The sequence below is a fragment of the Hippopotamus amphibius genome, chromosome 2, assembly GCF_030028045.1.
Source record: "Hippopotamus amphibius kiboko isolate mHipAmp2 chromosome 2, mHipAmp2.hap2, whole genome shotgun sequence".
Lineage (NCBI taxonomy): Eukaryota > Metazoa > Chordata > Mammalia > Artiodactyla > Hippopotamidae > Hippopotamus > Hippopotamus amphibius.
In genome coordinates this window covers 186,490,189-186,506,267 of record NC_080187.1, presented here as the reverse complement: position 1 = coordinate 186,506,267, position 16,079 = coordinate 186,490,189, and the positions used below count along the sequence as shown (strand labels likewise).

The following is a 16,079-nucleotide window of genomic DNA, read 5'->3' as shown; positions in this document are numbered from 1 at the left end:
TCTCCCTGGTATTAGGTTGGGACCATGTGACTAGTTCTGGCCAATGGGCTGTAAACAGAAGTGACATGTATCACACTTCTGGTCCAAAATACTTTATAGAGTGGGTATAAGTTCTCCGTGCTCTCTTCCCTGCCCTGGAATTGAGGTGTTGAAATAGTCATATTATAAGATGGAGGAAGCCTGAATCCCTGAGTTACCCCATGGATGAAGAGTTTCCCTGACTCGTACCAATTTATATAAATGAAAAAATAAACATCTGTTCTGTTAAGCAATTGATATTTCTAGATTTATTTGCAACCACAACAAAGCCTAGTCTAACATTACTAATATACTAACTGCTTTTAAAAACTCTTCTAAGGAATTCCTGGCAGTCCAGTGGTTAGGATTCTGCACTTTCACTGTCGAGGGCTGGGGTTTGAACTCTGGTCAGGGAACTAAGATAAGCCACGAGGCACAGCCAAAAAAAGAAAGGAGAAAAAAACTCTTCTACTGTACTAGTATAATTTAAATGTTTATAGGGCAGGTAAAGGTTAGGTCCATTCAGTAAAATAAACTCCAAATAAAACCCCAGGGTTGGAACACAGGAGAGCAGGTGGGAAGAGGAAGAAAGGAAATGGATCCATAATTAACATCGCTTAACTTGTAACTGTAGCATTTATAAGAAATAAAGGAGCTGATCGAGAGTTAGGAAGGCTACCGGGTAAAAGGTAATTCCAGCTCAGCCCATAGCCTCACAGTCATGAACAGACAGGTCTTAGTTCAAAGTAATTACAGTTGCCAACTAATCACAGGCTTCAAGCATAGCTCTTATTCAGTTTCTAGAAAAGCCAACTGAAATGAGTAAGTACCTTCCGAGATATAAAGCTGCTTTTTAATGAACGGTAAGTACAGTTGACCCTTGAACAATGTGGCATTGCGGCACCGACCCCCGAGCAGTCAAAAATCTGAGTATAACTTCCCAATCAGCCCTCCGTATCCTCAGTTCCACATCCACAGATTCAACTAACCACAGACTGTGTGGTACTGTAGTATTTTGTGAAAAAAATCTGATTATACGTGGACCTGCACAGTTCAAACTCTGTTGTTCAACACTCAACTGTAGTTAATAGAAATATAACATATTTGGCTCAATAAATATTTACTGAGTAGCTAATATTTTCATAGCACTGGGTTTGACTAAGTTAAACAGCCAATTAATAAAAAACAATGAGATGATACTTACCTACACTTAAACTTGCACTTAGTTATTCTCAAATATATAGTTCGTTCTCCACAATAAATATATATTTAACTATACTGTATCCATTTTTTTTAATTTTTAAGAATTTTTTTTATTGGAATATAATTGCATTACACTTTTGTACCAGTTTTTGAGGTACACCAAGGTCAATCATCTGTATTTATACACATATCCCCATATTCCCTCCCTCCCTCGACTCCCCCCCCACCCTCCCTGTCCCAGTCCTCTAAGGCATTACCCATCCTCGAGTTGAACTCCCTTTGTTATACAGCAACTTCCCACTGGCTATCTATTTTACAGCTGGTAGTATATATATGTCTGTGCTACTCTCTTACTTCGTCTCAGCTTCCCCTTCACCCCCCGCACCCCCCCAAACCTCAAGTTCTCCAGTCCATTCTCTGCATCTGCGTCCTTGTTCTTGTCTTGTCACTGAGTTCATCAGTACCATTTTTAGATTCCGTATATGTGAGTTAGCATACAATATTTGTCTTTCTCTTTCTGACTTACTTCACTCTGTATGACAGACTCTAGGTCTATCCACCTCATTACATATAGCTCCATCTCATTCCTTTTTACAGCTGAGTAATATTCCATTGTATATATGTGCCACATCTTCTTTATCTATTCATTTGCTGATGGGCATTTAGGTTGCTTCCGTGTCCTGGCTATTGTAAATAGTGCCGCAATATACTGTATCCTTTTGATAAATAAGTTATGTTTTCTCTCCAAAAGACTTTAACCCTAGATCTACCATGTGATTGAGCATTTCTACTCCTGGCTATATATCCAATTTGAAAAGATACATACACCCCAATGTTCATAGCAGAATTATTTACAATTGCCAAGATATGGAAGCAACCTAAGTGTCCATCAACAGAAGAATGGATAAAGAAGATGTGGTATATAAACAATGAAATACTACTTAGCCATAAAAAAGAATGAAATTTTGCCATTTGCAACAATGATGGACTTGGAGGGTATTATGCTAAGTGAGTAAGTCAGACAGAGAAAGACAAATACTCTATAATACCACATATGTGGAATCTAAGAAATACAACAAACTAGGGAATATAACAAAAAAGAACAATGGAATATTACTCAGCCATAAAAAGGAATGAAATTGAGTTATTTGTAGTGAGGTGGATGGACCTAGAGTCTATCATACAGAGTGAAGTAAGCCAGAAAGAGAAAAACAAATATTATATGCTAACTCATATATGTGGAATCTAAAAAATGGTACTGATGAACCCAGTGACAGGGCAAGAATAAAGATGCAGATGTAGAGAACAGACTTGAGGACATGGGGTGGGGGGCAAAGGGAAAGCTGGTATGAAGTGAGAGAGTAGCACTGACATATATACACTACCAAATGTAAAATAGATAGCCAGTGGGAGGCTGCTGCATAACACAGGGAGATCAACTCAATGATGGGTGATGACTCAGAGGGCTGGGATAGGGAGGGTGGGAGGGAGTCGTGGGTGGGAGGGGATATGGGGATATATGTAGAGATGCAGCTGATTTACTTTGTTGTAGAGCAAAAACTGGCACAATAGTGTAAAGCAATTATATTCCAATAAAGAGTTTAAAAAAATAACAAAAACAAAAAAGAGACAGACTTACAGATACAGAGAACAAACTAGCCGTCACCAGTAGGGAGAGGGAAGGGAGGAGGGGCAAGATAGAGGTAGGGGTGAAGAGGTACAAACTATTATGTATAAAATAAGCTACAGGGACATACTGTACAACACAGGGAATATAGCCAATATTTTATAATATCTATAAATGAGTATAACCTTTGAAAATTGTGAATCACTATACTGTACACCTGTAACTTACATAATATAGTACATCAACTAAACTCCAATTTAAAAAATGTTTAATAATAATAATTTTTTAAAGACTTTAACCTTAATAAAACCAACTATAATCTATTTGAAGAACTTAAAATGACTAACATCTTGTAGCAATAACTGGAAAGGAAGATATAAAATTCAGGGGAAAAGATGACATATTTCTAGTCCTAGTATTTCTCAAAGTATGGTCCATTGAGCACTGGTGGACTTTTTTTAAAAAAGCAGTTTCTTGTGTCCTAACCCAGACCAACACAGCCAAAATCTCTAGAAACAGGGCCTGGTAATTTTTATTTTTCATAAGCTCCTCCATAGATCTCGTGTATTCTAGAGTTTGAAAACTATTTCCTAGAGGATGTGTTTGAAAACCCAACATAACATAGTGATGGCAAACATCACTGCTGCAACAAGGTTTCTGCATACGGATAAAGATTGCCAGATACATATACTCCTTCAAAAAACAGAGATATCACAAGTTTTTCCTTAACTGGGATCACTCATGATAGCGATCAGAAAACTAGCAAAACTTACACATGTAAGTGGTATTTTGTGGGGTAGTTCCCTTACCTTCTGTTATCCTTCCAGTCTCCCACCTCAAGTTCCAAAGTGCCCTGGAAGTGGCGAGTGTGCAAAACAGGCATCAGTCCACCGAGTGTATGGAGGTGCCCACACAAATAAGCTATAGCCGAACTAACCAATGAAAAATAAATGAAATAAATGAACAAAGATAACTTGTGATGCCAAACTAATAAAAATATCTCTTCAGAAAAGCAAGATAGGTAGAGCGATGTAAAAGAATTAAAAACAATTAATTTTGATTTTGGAAGGCTGCCTCACCTCATTATGGACCGAATTCCTGGTGATGGAGAAAGGATAGTGGATGTTGTAAAGTGTCCAAACCAAATACTGTGATTGCTCCGACTACTTTCCTTGGCCAGTAATAAAAGCTCCTCCATCTGTTTCTGAAATCAGAGAAAAATAGAAGGAGCTTTAATTAGGGCTCAGGCTGAACTGTAATGTCAACAGATTATACAACTCCTTTGAGGTTATATAATAAGTATATTATGTCTAAGGCTTAAACCCTACTAACCAGTGACCTATATGGACCTCTGTAAGTTTCAAACTGTTTAAACATACAATTCATTTGATCCTAAAAATAACTCCGCATTAACTAGGACAAGGATTATTCCCATCTGATAGAAAAAGAAACAGAAATAAAGAATAATCTTTAAATTACAAAGATCTTTTTCTTTATTTATAAATTTCTTTGCAGAAATAAAGAACCACTAATCTTTTCAGCCCTGTATACCACAGTGCAATTAATAAAGAGGATACTGAAACTAAATTTCTAAAATTAGATTTACATATGTCCACAGAAAGCCTTGTACCTAAATGTTCACAACATTCTGCTCATAATAGACAAAAACTAGAAGCCATTAAAAAATTGCAATATACCCATATCCATACAATGGAATACTACTCAGCGATAAAAAGGACACACACAGTAATATGGATGAATCTCAGAAACACACTAAGCAAAAGAAGCCAGACACAAGAGTGCATACCGTATGGTTTCATTTATATAAAATTCTAGAACAAACAGCACTAGTCTATACTGACAGAAAACCAGTCAGAGGTTCCCTGGGACTGCAGGTGAAGACTAACAACACAGGAGAACTTTCTGAGGTAATGGAAATGTTGTCTTGATTGTGGTGACAGTTACACCAGTACATACATTTGTCAAAACTCTTCAAAGACTCAAAACGAACGCGTTTTATTGTCTGTAAATCTTCCCTCATAAAGATGATTTCTAAAATAACTTGTATATATAAAATACACATTAATATTATCTGTGAAGCACTTATAGCAACGAATTCCTGGGCCCTACTTGCAGAGTTTCTAATATGTTAAGTTGCAGACAAAGCCTGGGAATCTGCATTTCACAGAACTGCTCCTTTTCACGCAGATTATCCAAACATACCTTAAAAAACACCATTCTAAGGGGTAGGCTTTAAAATAATAAGCTAATCAACTCTGTCTAAAGACACTCGGTAGATAGGAAACAAAATATACCTTCATTAAACAAAATGCCTAATAAACACAAGATATTTAACAATATTCTGTTCAAGTCCCTTTGAACCATCAAACCACTTTGAATCTTTCAGCACTTAGCAAATTCTGCATTTTAGTTATTTCTGAATAGGTCTTAAGCCCCACCAGTACATTAAATATTCTAAGAGGACAAGGACTTGATCTTATCACACTTGTATTCTTATATATGGGCACACGTCTTACGTGTGGGCACGTGCTCATTAATGAGTTGACATTTGCTGTACCAAGAAATAATTAGAGGTTCTCAGACGTGACTTTCCATACAGTTTTAATCCAGCAACAATTTCCACCAAGTTTACAAAAAGTACTTTAGGAAACATTCACTTCAGTGGTTGCCCTTCTCTTACCAAAAAAATATAGACCATTAGTTAGAAATGGCAACTGTGGGGATTTAGCAATATACCATATAGTATACAAAGCTGTATGCCCTGCACCTTGCAAAGTGCATGCTGCACTTAGTACATACTTATTTATTTTAATATTTATTTATTTATTTGGCTGAGCTGGGTTAGTTGCAGCACACAGGATCTTAGTTGCAGCACACAGGATCTTAGTTGCAGCATGCGGGATCTTTAGTTGAGGCATGCAGGAGATTACAGTTGCAGCATTTGGGCTCTTAGTTGTGGCATGCAGGATCTAGTTCCCTGACCAGGGATCAAACCCAGGCCCCCTGCATTGGGAGCGTGGAGTCTTAACCACTGGACACCAGGGGAGGTCCAGTACATATTTAAAAAATGTTTACTGAATTAACGTAAAATGTGAGGTACTGCTTTCCCAGATTTTGGGCAAGAACACAGATAGTAATAATAGAGTTGAAGTATCCAATAATTTCTTCCAGCCATATCTGCAACCACAGTAGAACTTTTGTCAAGCATTCCTAGATAAGAACTTGTTTTACCTAGGGTAACTTTGAGCCACATGTATCTGGGAAAAGATAAAATAGGTTAGCTGCAAAGGGAAGCGTGATTTTTTACTGTACCTGATCTAAAATTCCAAAGAAATTAAAAGGTCTCTTAGGCCCTGGACTTAGGGTGGCATCCAAAGAGATGAAAGAATAGTTGCCAAAGGGAGTACCGTGAACATAATGGAAAGAGCCGTCCCTACGTACAGCAGAATATTTCCTAAAAAATACAAGACAGGAAAGTTTTAGTGCAATCAAAAAAAGATAGAATGAGTTTAAATTGCTGCCCTAATATCACACTATATTTTGCCTCCATTTGAAAAGGAAATTTCCATGATCTGACAAAAATACACAAAAGTAGACCCACAATGGATACATCAATTAAAAGAAATTTTAAAGATTTTCTCCCATTGTCTCCAAAGACTCATGCAAACATTCATCAGTAACCAAGCGCAAGGTCACCAAGCAAAGCAGAGAGGTAGGCGGCTAATTTAGGCAGTCCACTGAACATTTTAAAAGAGGTCAGAATCCAGGGAAATGGTATTTATCAATCATTAAAAATGTTAGTGAGGGACTTCTAAGTACCTAGCAGAATTCTTGGTGTGGTGAGATACAAAAGTGTTCACTTCTTGAAACAGGACTGCAAAGGCTTAAGTCACAATAAAGCCTTGCAAAGATGAAGTCATTGAGCTGGGAGAAAAAGTTTTAGGTCTGGGCCAGTAAAACTTTTTTCGGTTCCTAAAAATATATTGAAAACATACACAGGGTCCACATCCAGTAATGGAAGTCCTCACCACCTTAAGGATCAACAGTGTTCAAGTGTCCAGAAAGTTGGAGAGTGAAGAGCAGGGAGAAAGGATGGGTAACAGAGTACACAGGGTCGGCACTCATTAACTATCTTCTTTCACATTTATCTGTTGAATAAATGTGAAAGGTATAGATGATATTTAGAGTATATCTTTATTATTCAAATGTCAGAACATTATAAGAAAATATCTGTGTCTTATGTGATGTTTTACCTAAGGGCACATATGAAAAAAATACAAATAAACTTCTGAAATTTAATGAGTAATCAAGGAGCTATTTTTAAGCAACAACAGCCAACAAATATATCAAAAACAAAAACATTATCACGGATACTGCAATTAATAGTCAATTACTTCTATTCTTTCTCCTCTGTATTTTTAAAATTTCTATTTCAGGGTTTTTTTCCTCTTTAAAATTTGTATTTATATTTTTCCTTCTTTGTTTTCAGAGTTATTCTTCAAGATCTTATCATCTTACAAATGTTGTTTCCTTTCCCACATTTTGACATATTAAAATCCAACTACCTAAAATAAAACCCAACTACTTGAAGGCAGAGGTTAAGATATACAATAGGTTTTTTGTTGTTTTTTGAAATATTTTTTATCAGTTTACTTATTATTTATTTAATTTTGGCTGTGTTGGGTCTTCGTTGCTGTGCACAGGCTTTCTCTAGTTGTGGTGAGTGGGGGCTACTCTTTATTGAGGTGTGCAGGCTTCTCATTGCTGTGGCTTCTCTTCCTGTGGAGCACAGGCTCTAGGCACTTGGGCTTCAGTAGTTGTGGTGCACAGGCTCCATAGTTGTGGCTTGCAGGCTCTAGAGCACAAGCTCAGTAGTTGCAGCACACAGGCTTAGTTGCTCCATGGCATGTGGGATCTTCCTGGCCCAGGCCTCGAACCTGTGTCCCCTGCATTGGCAGGTGGATTCTTAACCACTGCTCCACCAGGGAAGCCCCCTACAATAGTTTTTGAATTCTGGATTTTGGCATTTCTGAGGCATTCTAGAGATAAAGATCTAACCTTAAGATTTTTTTCCTTCCAGTTGATATTTCCATAATGTCTATCTCTAGCAAAATGTCATTTATTAAATCCAGATAAAGTTTAGGTGGTTAGAAACAAAAATATAAAGGTTAAGAAATTTTAAAGTGACTAATAATTTTACTTTTCCAATAACTAATAACTAATCAGACTCTAAGTCCTGTTAATTCTTTAAATGTGTCTCTTAATCCCATTCCCATACTCACCATCAAAAATACAAACAGTTAATAAGAAGTGAAAGGTTTTCATCTCTGTCCTTTTCATTTCTCACATTAACAAAAGAGGACAATCTCCCCTTCCAAGTTATGCTGACTCTAATTATATGCCAACCAATGCTTTTTGACCTATCATCCTCAAATTCATGTCACCATCTCCATATCCATGACCCTTGTTCAGACAGGTATGTCTTTTACTCATTTCAGGCCTTTTCCTTATGATGGTTAGACTACTGCAGGATTCTTCTATTTGGTCTACACAACCCCAATCTCTCCCTTTTTCTTTTTATCCCTATCCCGATTTTGTTGTGTGTCTGCCCTTTATAAAATACTATTTTCACTATGTTACTTACGTCCTTAGGAATCTATACTGGATTATAAATTATTACCCATCACACCTAAATTTCTATGCTTGTCACTTGACACCTCCATAAATTGGCTCTACACTATCTATCCAATGTCATATCAATCTTTACTATGAACCTTTATTCTGGTGATAGCAGTTTCCTTACTGCCCCCAAAAGCTCACTCTAGTTTTAAAGTTCTGTTTATTTATTTATTTAAATTTATTTATTTTATTTATTTATTGGCTGTGTTGGGTCTTCATTGCTGTGCGCAGGCTTTCTCAGTTGCAGTGAGCAGGGGCTACTTTTCATTGCGGTGCACAGGCTTCTCATTGCGATGGCTTCTCTTATTGTGGAGCACTGGCTCTAGGCGCATGGGCTTCAGTAGTTGTGGCTCACGGGCTCTAGGGTGCAGGCTCAGTAGCTGTGGCACATGGGCTTAGTTGCTCTGCGGCACGTGGGATCTTCCCAGATCAGGGCTCAAACCCGTGTCCCCTGCATTAGCAGGTGGATTCTTAACCACTGCACCACCAGGGAAGTCCCTAAAGTTCTATTTATACTGATCCTTTTGCCTAAAATATACCCCTCAGAATTTCTTACTTCTCCAAATGCTACCCATCTTTTAAGAATGGACACGATTTTCACTTCTTTTACAAACCCTTCTCTAACTTGCAACTAGTAGATAAACAAGTTCTAGAGATTTAATGCACAGTAATTATAGTCAACAATACTGTTTATAAACTTCAAAGCTGCTAACAGACCAAATCTTAATCATTCTCACCACAAAAAAGAAACAATAACTATGTCACATGATAGAGATATTAGCTAACCCTATGGTGATAATCATATTGCAATATATAAATGTAACACATGAATACCCTATACACCTTAAACTTACATAACGTTATATGTCAATTATATCTCGATAAAAAAATAAAAATAAAAAATAAAGTCTGCTCTATGTCCACCTCATGCTGACCTCTGCCTTTTCTAATTTCTCATAGTGATAATTAAGTGTAACAAACAATCTAGCATTTCATCAGCCATTCCTTCATGTTCTTTTTGTTTCCTAAACAATTTTTATCTCCCTTAGCTAGACTTACTTGAAGGTAGAGGCCATATTTTTTAATATTAGCTCTTGTATCTCTCATACTATCCAACTAATGACAGGTTCTTAATACTTGCTACTTGACTGACTGACAGTGTAGAACAAAGCTACTGAATGCCCTGGAACAGAAAGTGAAATTACGGCCAAAAGAAGAATTCTAATACACTGAAACTGAAGAATTGGTTTTCTAACTCAAAGATCCTTTCATATTCGTGCACATAAAATTTTTTTAATACTTGTATGACATACTGGACAAAGCAGCCAGGGGTGACAAACTGGGCTCTTCAGCCACCCCAGAGACTAAGAGAATCAGTATCTCAGCATTTTCAAAATCCACAGTACTCTGGTTGACAAGCTCTGACCTAAGTGACTTTTGCTGTGCATCAATGGCCAAAAAAAAAAAAGTTTGTATATAATATTAAAAGTACTGTTAGCCAACAAAAAGTATTCAAGTATACGAAATAAAAAGAATGAAAGGAAAGAAGAGATCCAGGCAAACAAAAAAATGAATCACGAAAATAATAATAATAACCTAAAAGGCTCCTTTTCTAAATTACCAGAGGTTCTTTTCTCTGTTAAAAAATGTTTTCACCCCTTCAGTGAATTGACTGCAGCCTCCTTGTAACAGACTCTACATTGTGGCCTGTCTTCTGTTCATTACAGTACCTGTAATAATTCTCAACACTCTCCAGACTTGGAATGTTGAATGCATCTAATTAAAAAGAAAAGAGCAAACATCATCTATATTGAAAAGAAAAATGCAAACATGTTAATGACTAAAGAAAAATGACAATTCTTTCAATAACACTTTAGATGACAGACGCTAATTAATTAGATTGGCATCTAATTTTAACTTTTAAAACTCGATAACAATAGAATTCAGATTATCTGGAAACTTATTCAAGGCGTCTAGTATACTGAAGAACAATAAATATTCTGAATTATGTACTACTCAGAATAAATCAATTTGAAGTTATAAGACTGGACCACTGTTGCTGCTGTTTAACTGTGTGATTCTGGAAGCCAGGAAGGACTGAATTCAGGCTGGATACATGGTTGCTGCTTCTAAACAGCAGATGACTTTGATAACAGGGTCAAAGCCCCTCTCTTTTAAAATCTTAAAAAAGATTCAGTAATAAAGAAGCTATATAATGGTAATGGAAAAGGTTAAGGACATCACAGAATACTTATCTTGACACATAGTTTCTTATCTTGATTTTCTTTATCTTTATTGCCTGGTTGCAATAGCTAAAATTATTTATCAGCTTTGACTTCCAAGAATCCACTATATTTCTAATAACCTTAGTAAGCTGCAAGCCCAGTCTAAACCAAAAGAAATATTATCGTGTATATAATCCTCTTGCTAAGAACAAATGTTATAGTTAAATCTTTTTTTTTTTTTTTTTGGCACACTGCAGGGCTTGTGGGATCTCAGTTCACAGATCAGGGATTGAACCCAGGCCATGGCAGTGAAAGCGCCAAATCCTAACCATCAGACCACTAAGGAACTCCCTATTATAATTAAATCCTGATAAAGATTTATACATACACAGACACACATATATATACCATAAGCATTTATGCCTATACAAGTCAAATTAAATGATTATGAACTCCAAAGGAGTATTCAAATTAAATCACAAAACTCCATTTGATATTTGCTACTTGAAATATATCAGTAGCTTGGCTTGGGAAACTTCAATATACACAGATTTGCTTTTCATTACAAGAGAATTTGACCTGTACCCTAGTTTAGATCAGGGGAAAAAAGGGAATGTAAACACCAGAGAGAGCTGTAAGCCAAATCCTGTATTTAATTTATAATTTCTAGCTGCTTTATAAGAACTGTAGTTGACCCTTGAACAACACAGGTTTGAACTATGCGAATCTACCTACATGCAGATTTTTTTCAATACATGCATACTACAGTACTACAGATCCTTGGTTGGTTGAATCTGCAGATGCATAGGGCCGACCGTAAAGTTATACCAAATTTTCGACCGCCTGGGGGTCAGTGCCCCTAACTCCCACACTGTTCAAGGGTCAACTGTTTTTATAGAGAGCATTTTCTGATCTAACCAATAGCTGTGCATTTCACCAGATAGAATTTTAAAAGATAGCTTTTTAAAAATATATAAATAGGTACTCATCAGCAACGAATAATCAAATGAAGCAGACAAATATTTAAGTAATCAATAAGAAAGTCAACCTTTATGAAACAAACAAGTCTACCATCAGGACTCTTGCAAAATAGTTCATTTCCTTATTAACACAATAGTCACAATCTAAAAAGTGGCAAAGGTTATCATTTCTCTCTCCATGCATATGGAGATATATTCGTAACTTTAATTTTTAAATATATATACAGCAAAACTCAATCTTTGTGATGTACAATTCTATGGATTTTGACAAACGGACAGTCGCATCTCTACGACCACAATCAAGATACAGAACGGTCCTATCACCCCGCAAAATTATCTCATGATGCCTCTTTGTAGTCAGCCTCTCCGTCCATCTTCAACCCCTGACAAGCACAATTTGCTATCTATCTATAGTTTTGCCTTTTCTTGAATGTCATATAAATGGAATTATATAGTAAAGTAGACTTATGAGTTTGGCTTCTTTCACTTAGCAAAATTATATCTTTTTAAGCATCCGCCTGCATGGATTTTGCTATATGCTTTTCTTCCATGTAAAGAAAAAAACCATACCAATCTCCCCCTCAAGGTCTAACAGTGACATCTGAAGTTTTAAAATCATATATTATAGTTGAATTTCATAGTTGTGGCCTTCCGTATATCTAAACTTACATTACAATGTCCCATTTTACAATTTTACAATTCAAATTGGAGAATATCCTGAAGGGGAAAAAAAATCTAGTCTTAATTATAACTGGGACTTGACTCTTACCATGATTTCCTTTGATATCGAGCCACTTGGTTTTTTCCATGACCCTTGTCTTCTTCAGAATACCCTGGTAAGTTTGCCATTCTACCTCTTGCTGCCTGGATCCCAAATTTTCCTTTGTTTTGGCATCTGTCAGGTCTCCTGTAGGTTTACATAAGAATTGAATAGCAATGCAAAATAAAGCTGGGCTGAGGGTTCAATCTTTTTTTTTTAATGCATATTGAAGAACAAAGATATTTAAAGTACTCAACGTGTATTAGCATAACCACTTATGAATCCATCTCGGTCCAAAGCAAGCCATCTAAAATAATATTCTCAGCACAGACTTTGCTTCTTATAGGTTAGCAAGTGCCTATTTAACTTCCTGTGATATTAGAAATGGGTTGTGAAAAATATATCTTTAAAGAAAGCAGTACAAAAGCATCTCGAGACTCTGATAAAATGAAAACTCTTTAAGAAGAAAGTCCAACACTTTTGGCAGGTGTCTAATATCTATGGTGACCTTATTTTCCAAACCCCAAATCAGGATATGTGATGTGACCAAGTATTATTTTTACAGCAAGGAGCAATCTGGAAGGTGTAGTTTGGAAAATGAAATACCAAAATTGCTAGGAAATTAAACAGACATTTGAAAATGAGGTTGTCCATAAAGTGAGGACTCCATCATATGAGCAGAGGTGTTTCAGTAAGCTGCGTGGAAGATGAATCCCCCAAGAGCCAGGATAGATGCTCCTCTAGCTTCTTCTCCCACACAGGTGGGAGCAAAGGGTTTGGGGTTTGAACCCTCTAGGGAATCAAGTCACAGAAGTACCAAAGGATGAAAAAGTCTCCTGAGTTTCCTGAAGCCTCAAACAACTGACAATATAAGATTGATTAATACTGTAAAGAAAATGGAAAAGTTAAGAAAAAGAAAAAAAAAGACGAGGAGGAGGGGGAGAAGGAGGAAAACTTTTCATTTCTGATTAAAGGGCTTTCCCTAATTCTGTCTAAAATCCATAACTGCAACAACAAAAAAACAGATACAGATACAGCGGACGGAACAATAAAATGAAAATATGATCCTTGCTTCTACCGCTTGGACGAAACCTTGCTATGGCAAGTCATATAGCCCGGATCTTGACTCCGTTATCCATAGGCAAAGGAAATTATAATGTCCCATCTCCACTACAGGAGGAGGACTCACCTGAGGCCGTGGCTTAAAGTTTTCCTAACGTCCCCAAATTAAAAGGCTGCAGCCCTGGATGCATTCTACCATTCGGACCACAGAACAACATGACAGCACGGCAATCCGCCCTACCTGTTGCTAGAACGAGAGCTGGTTGAATGATGTCAATAGTTTCAGAACAGAACTTCTCTAAGTCTATAGCTCTGCCTGGATCGCGAAACCTGCTCAGGTGAATGTCGGAAATCTGCCAAAAGCAGGTATTAAACAGAGAGATCTGAGTCAGGAAGCGGCAGCACGAACAGAGAAGATGCAGCGGCTCTCTCCGGCGGAGGAAAAGGCAAGGACGCAGTGCCTCAACGAAACCCCCAGGGAAGGACCGAGCACCCCACCCCGCAGCGTGGGCCCAAACACGAGCCGGTCGCGCCCCCGCGGAAACTGCTGGCGTCTCCCCGTGTAGGCCGGCTCTGCGCCCGCCCACCCCCCTGCCTGGGCTCCCGCTGCATCACCTGCAGACCCCAAAAGATATTGCTGGCTCCGGGACCCGGCGCGGGGTGCGGGCTCCGGGGGGTGCGAGGCTGGGGCCGTGGCGAGGGCGGGCCTGCCAGGCCGTAGTGCTCCAAGAGCACGGCCGCCAAGGCCGCGGCCGCCAGCCCGGCGACCACCCTGACGGCCAGCGCTACGGCCATCCCGCCCGCCCGGGCGCGGCCCTCGCGTGCTGGGCGGGGGCCGGGACGGAGCAGCGCCCCCAGGAGCTGCTCTGGCCGCACTTCCGGACTCTATGGTCGCGGGGCCTAGGGCGCCGGGCGCGGCCGCCGCCGCTCGCACCTGCGCCTGACGGTGCACCTCCCCGCTGCCCGCGGCTGTGGGCTCGGTTTGCTGATGTCATGCGGCGGAAGGAGAGGAAACCTTGAGCCGTCAGCGCCACTCGCGGTTGCCTTGTGCTTCGCGAGTGGCACAAGGGAAGCAGCCCGGATCTGGGAAGGCAGAGGCTAGCGTCCTGGATCCCCCTTAGTCATTCAGGCCTGACCTCGGTGGTCGGTTTCCTCGTAAACCGGAGTTAACAATACAGTACCTCCCCAGCGTACTTCACAGGGTGGTTGTGGCAGTCAAAGCATGTATAGGACACCTTTTCAATTGCTGTACAAATGTGGCAGGTGGCTTTCTCTGGTCCCTTCTGATTATTAACAGCGTCGTTCCATAGGTTTTCTATAGAGTTAATCCCTATGTCTTGTGAAAGTTTTTTCCTAAACCTGATTTCATGTGCACTTGCTTACATAATATTCTAATACAGTGGTGTGCCATTCATTTAATACATTTTAAAATACTTCCCACGGGCTAGGTACAAAAGAAAAATTATATTTGGGTCCTGCCCTTAATTTATCTAACCATACCCTTATTGTTGAACTTTTGGATTGTTTATAATGTTCCGAATAAGCATTTTTGAATAAACATGTTTTGAAGAAACATCCTGAATAAACATAATTTTATACGAACAGGGCCCACCTTTAATCCCTTTTTGAGTTAGTTTATTGGGCTATGTTGCCAGTATTGAAGTTATGCCTATTTCAATTCATTAAATATTTTTTAGTACCTTTGGAATGCAACACATTGATCTAAGCAGAAAAACATAAAGAAACATAATAAGTAGCTAAAATGTTCACTATCTTGGTTTATGTAGCAGAGAGAAATACACAAATGAGTTTGAGAAGAATCTGCCATTTTGCTACAAGTGACATTGAGATATAAAAGTCTAGAAGAAGGTGAAAACCTGGAGAGATCACATCTTTGGAGAGAATCTGGAAAGGTTTAATTAGGGAGGTGGCATGTAAAGCATGGATGGTATTTCTGAGCGGCAGAGATTGGGGGCAGGGTGGGGAGAAGCACTTTCCACCAGGACCTAACAACATGAACCAGAACAGTAAGGTGAGAAAATGCAGGTCATGTTGAAGATACAGTGAGAGTCTTCCTTATCCAAGGGTTGGGCATCTGTGGATTCAACCAACCCATGTGGATGTGGAAGCTGCAGATACAGAGGGCCAAACCTGGGACTTGAGCACCTGCGGGTTTTGGCAGTTGGAGGGTAGGGAGTGGAAAGTGGGGACAGACTGCTGGAACTGAAACAGGAGGGAAGGGGGCAGGGCACAATCTTTAAAAGAATGGCTTAGCTGTTGAGGATACAACAAAAACTGGCTAGAACTATGTCCAAGACAACAGAAGGTTTAAATTCCAATAGACCTTGACCCTTATTATAAGCTTATTGTAACATATTAGCATTCTAAATGACACACCACACCCACAGGTACCATGACAGTTCCGGAGGCTAACCATAAAAAGGCCAAAAAGTGAGCAGTGGACCAATTCCTGGAAATCCCAGCCCCTCCCCTGAAATAGTTGG

General features: G+C 38.8%; 1 protein-coding gene across 7 annotated transcripts in view; it reads right to left on the bottom strand.

Annotated features, from left to right (window-relative positions):
• Nucleotides 1–14,505, bottom strand: part of TMEM62 (transmembrane protein 62) — a 34,266-nt gene extending 19,761 nt beyond the window's left edge. For 2 of the 7 annotated variants that reach the window (XM_057721884.1, XM_057721885.1), the window contains exons 1-7: nucleotides 14,191–14,505; nucleotides 13,817–13,928; nucleotides 12,523–12,660; nucleotides 10,279–10,324; nucleotides 6,182–6,323; nucleotides 3,928–4,052; nucleotides 3,658–3,780 (exon numbers count right to left, since the gene is read on the bottom strand). In XM_057721884.1, coding sequence (XP_057577867.1) covers nucleotides 3,658–3,780; nucleotides 3,928–4,052; nucleotides 6,182–6,323; nucleotides 10,279–10,324; nucleotides 12,523–12,660; nucleotides 13,817–13,928; nucleotides 14,191–14,370 — 866 coding nt within the window. In that variant the 5' untranslated portion in view covers nucleotides 14,371–14,505. Of the gene's footprint in view, nucleotides 1–3,657; nucleotides 3,781–3,927; nucleotides 4,053–6,181; nucleotides 6,324–10,169; nucleotides 10,325–12,522; nucleotides 12,661–13,816; nucleotides 13,929–14,190 lie in introns of those variants that run through there. The other 5 variants (XM_057721886.1, XM_057721890.1, XM_057721888.1 and 2 more) reach the window with 5 other exon arrangements.
• Between the last annotated feature and the right edge of the window lie 1,574 nt (nucleotides 14,506–16,079).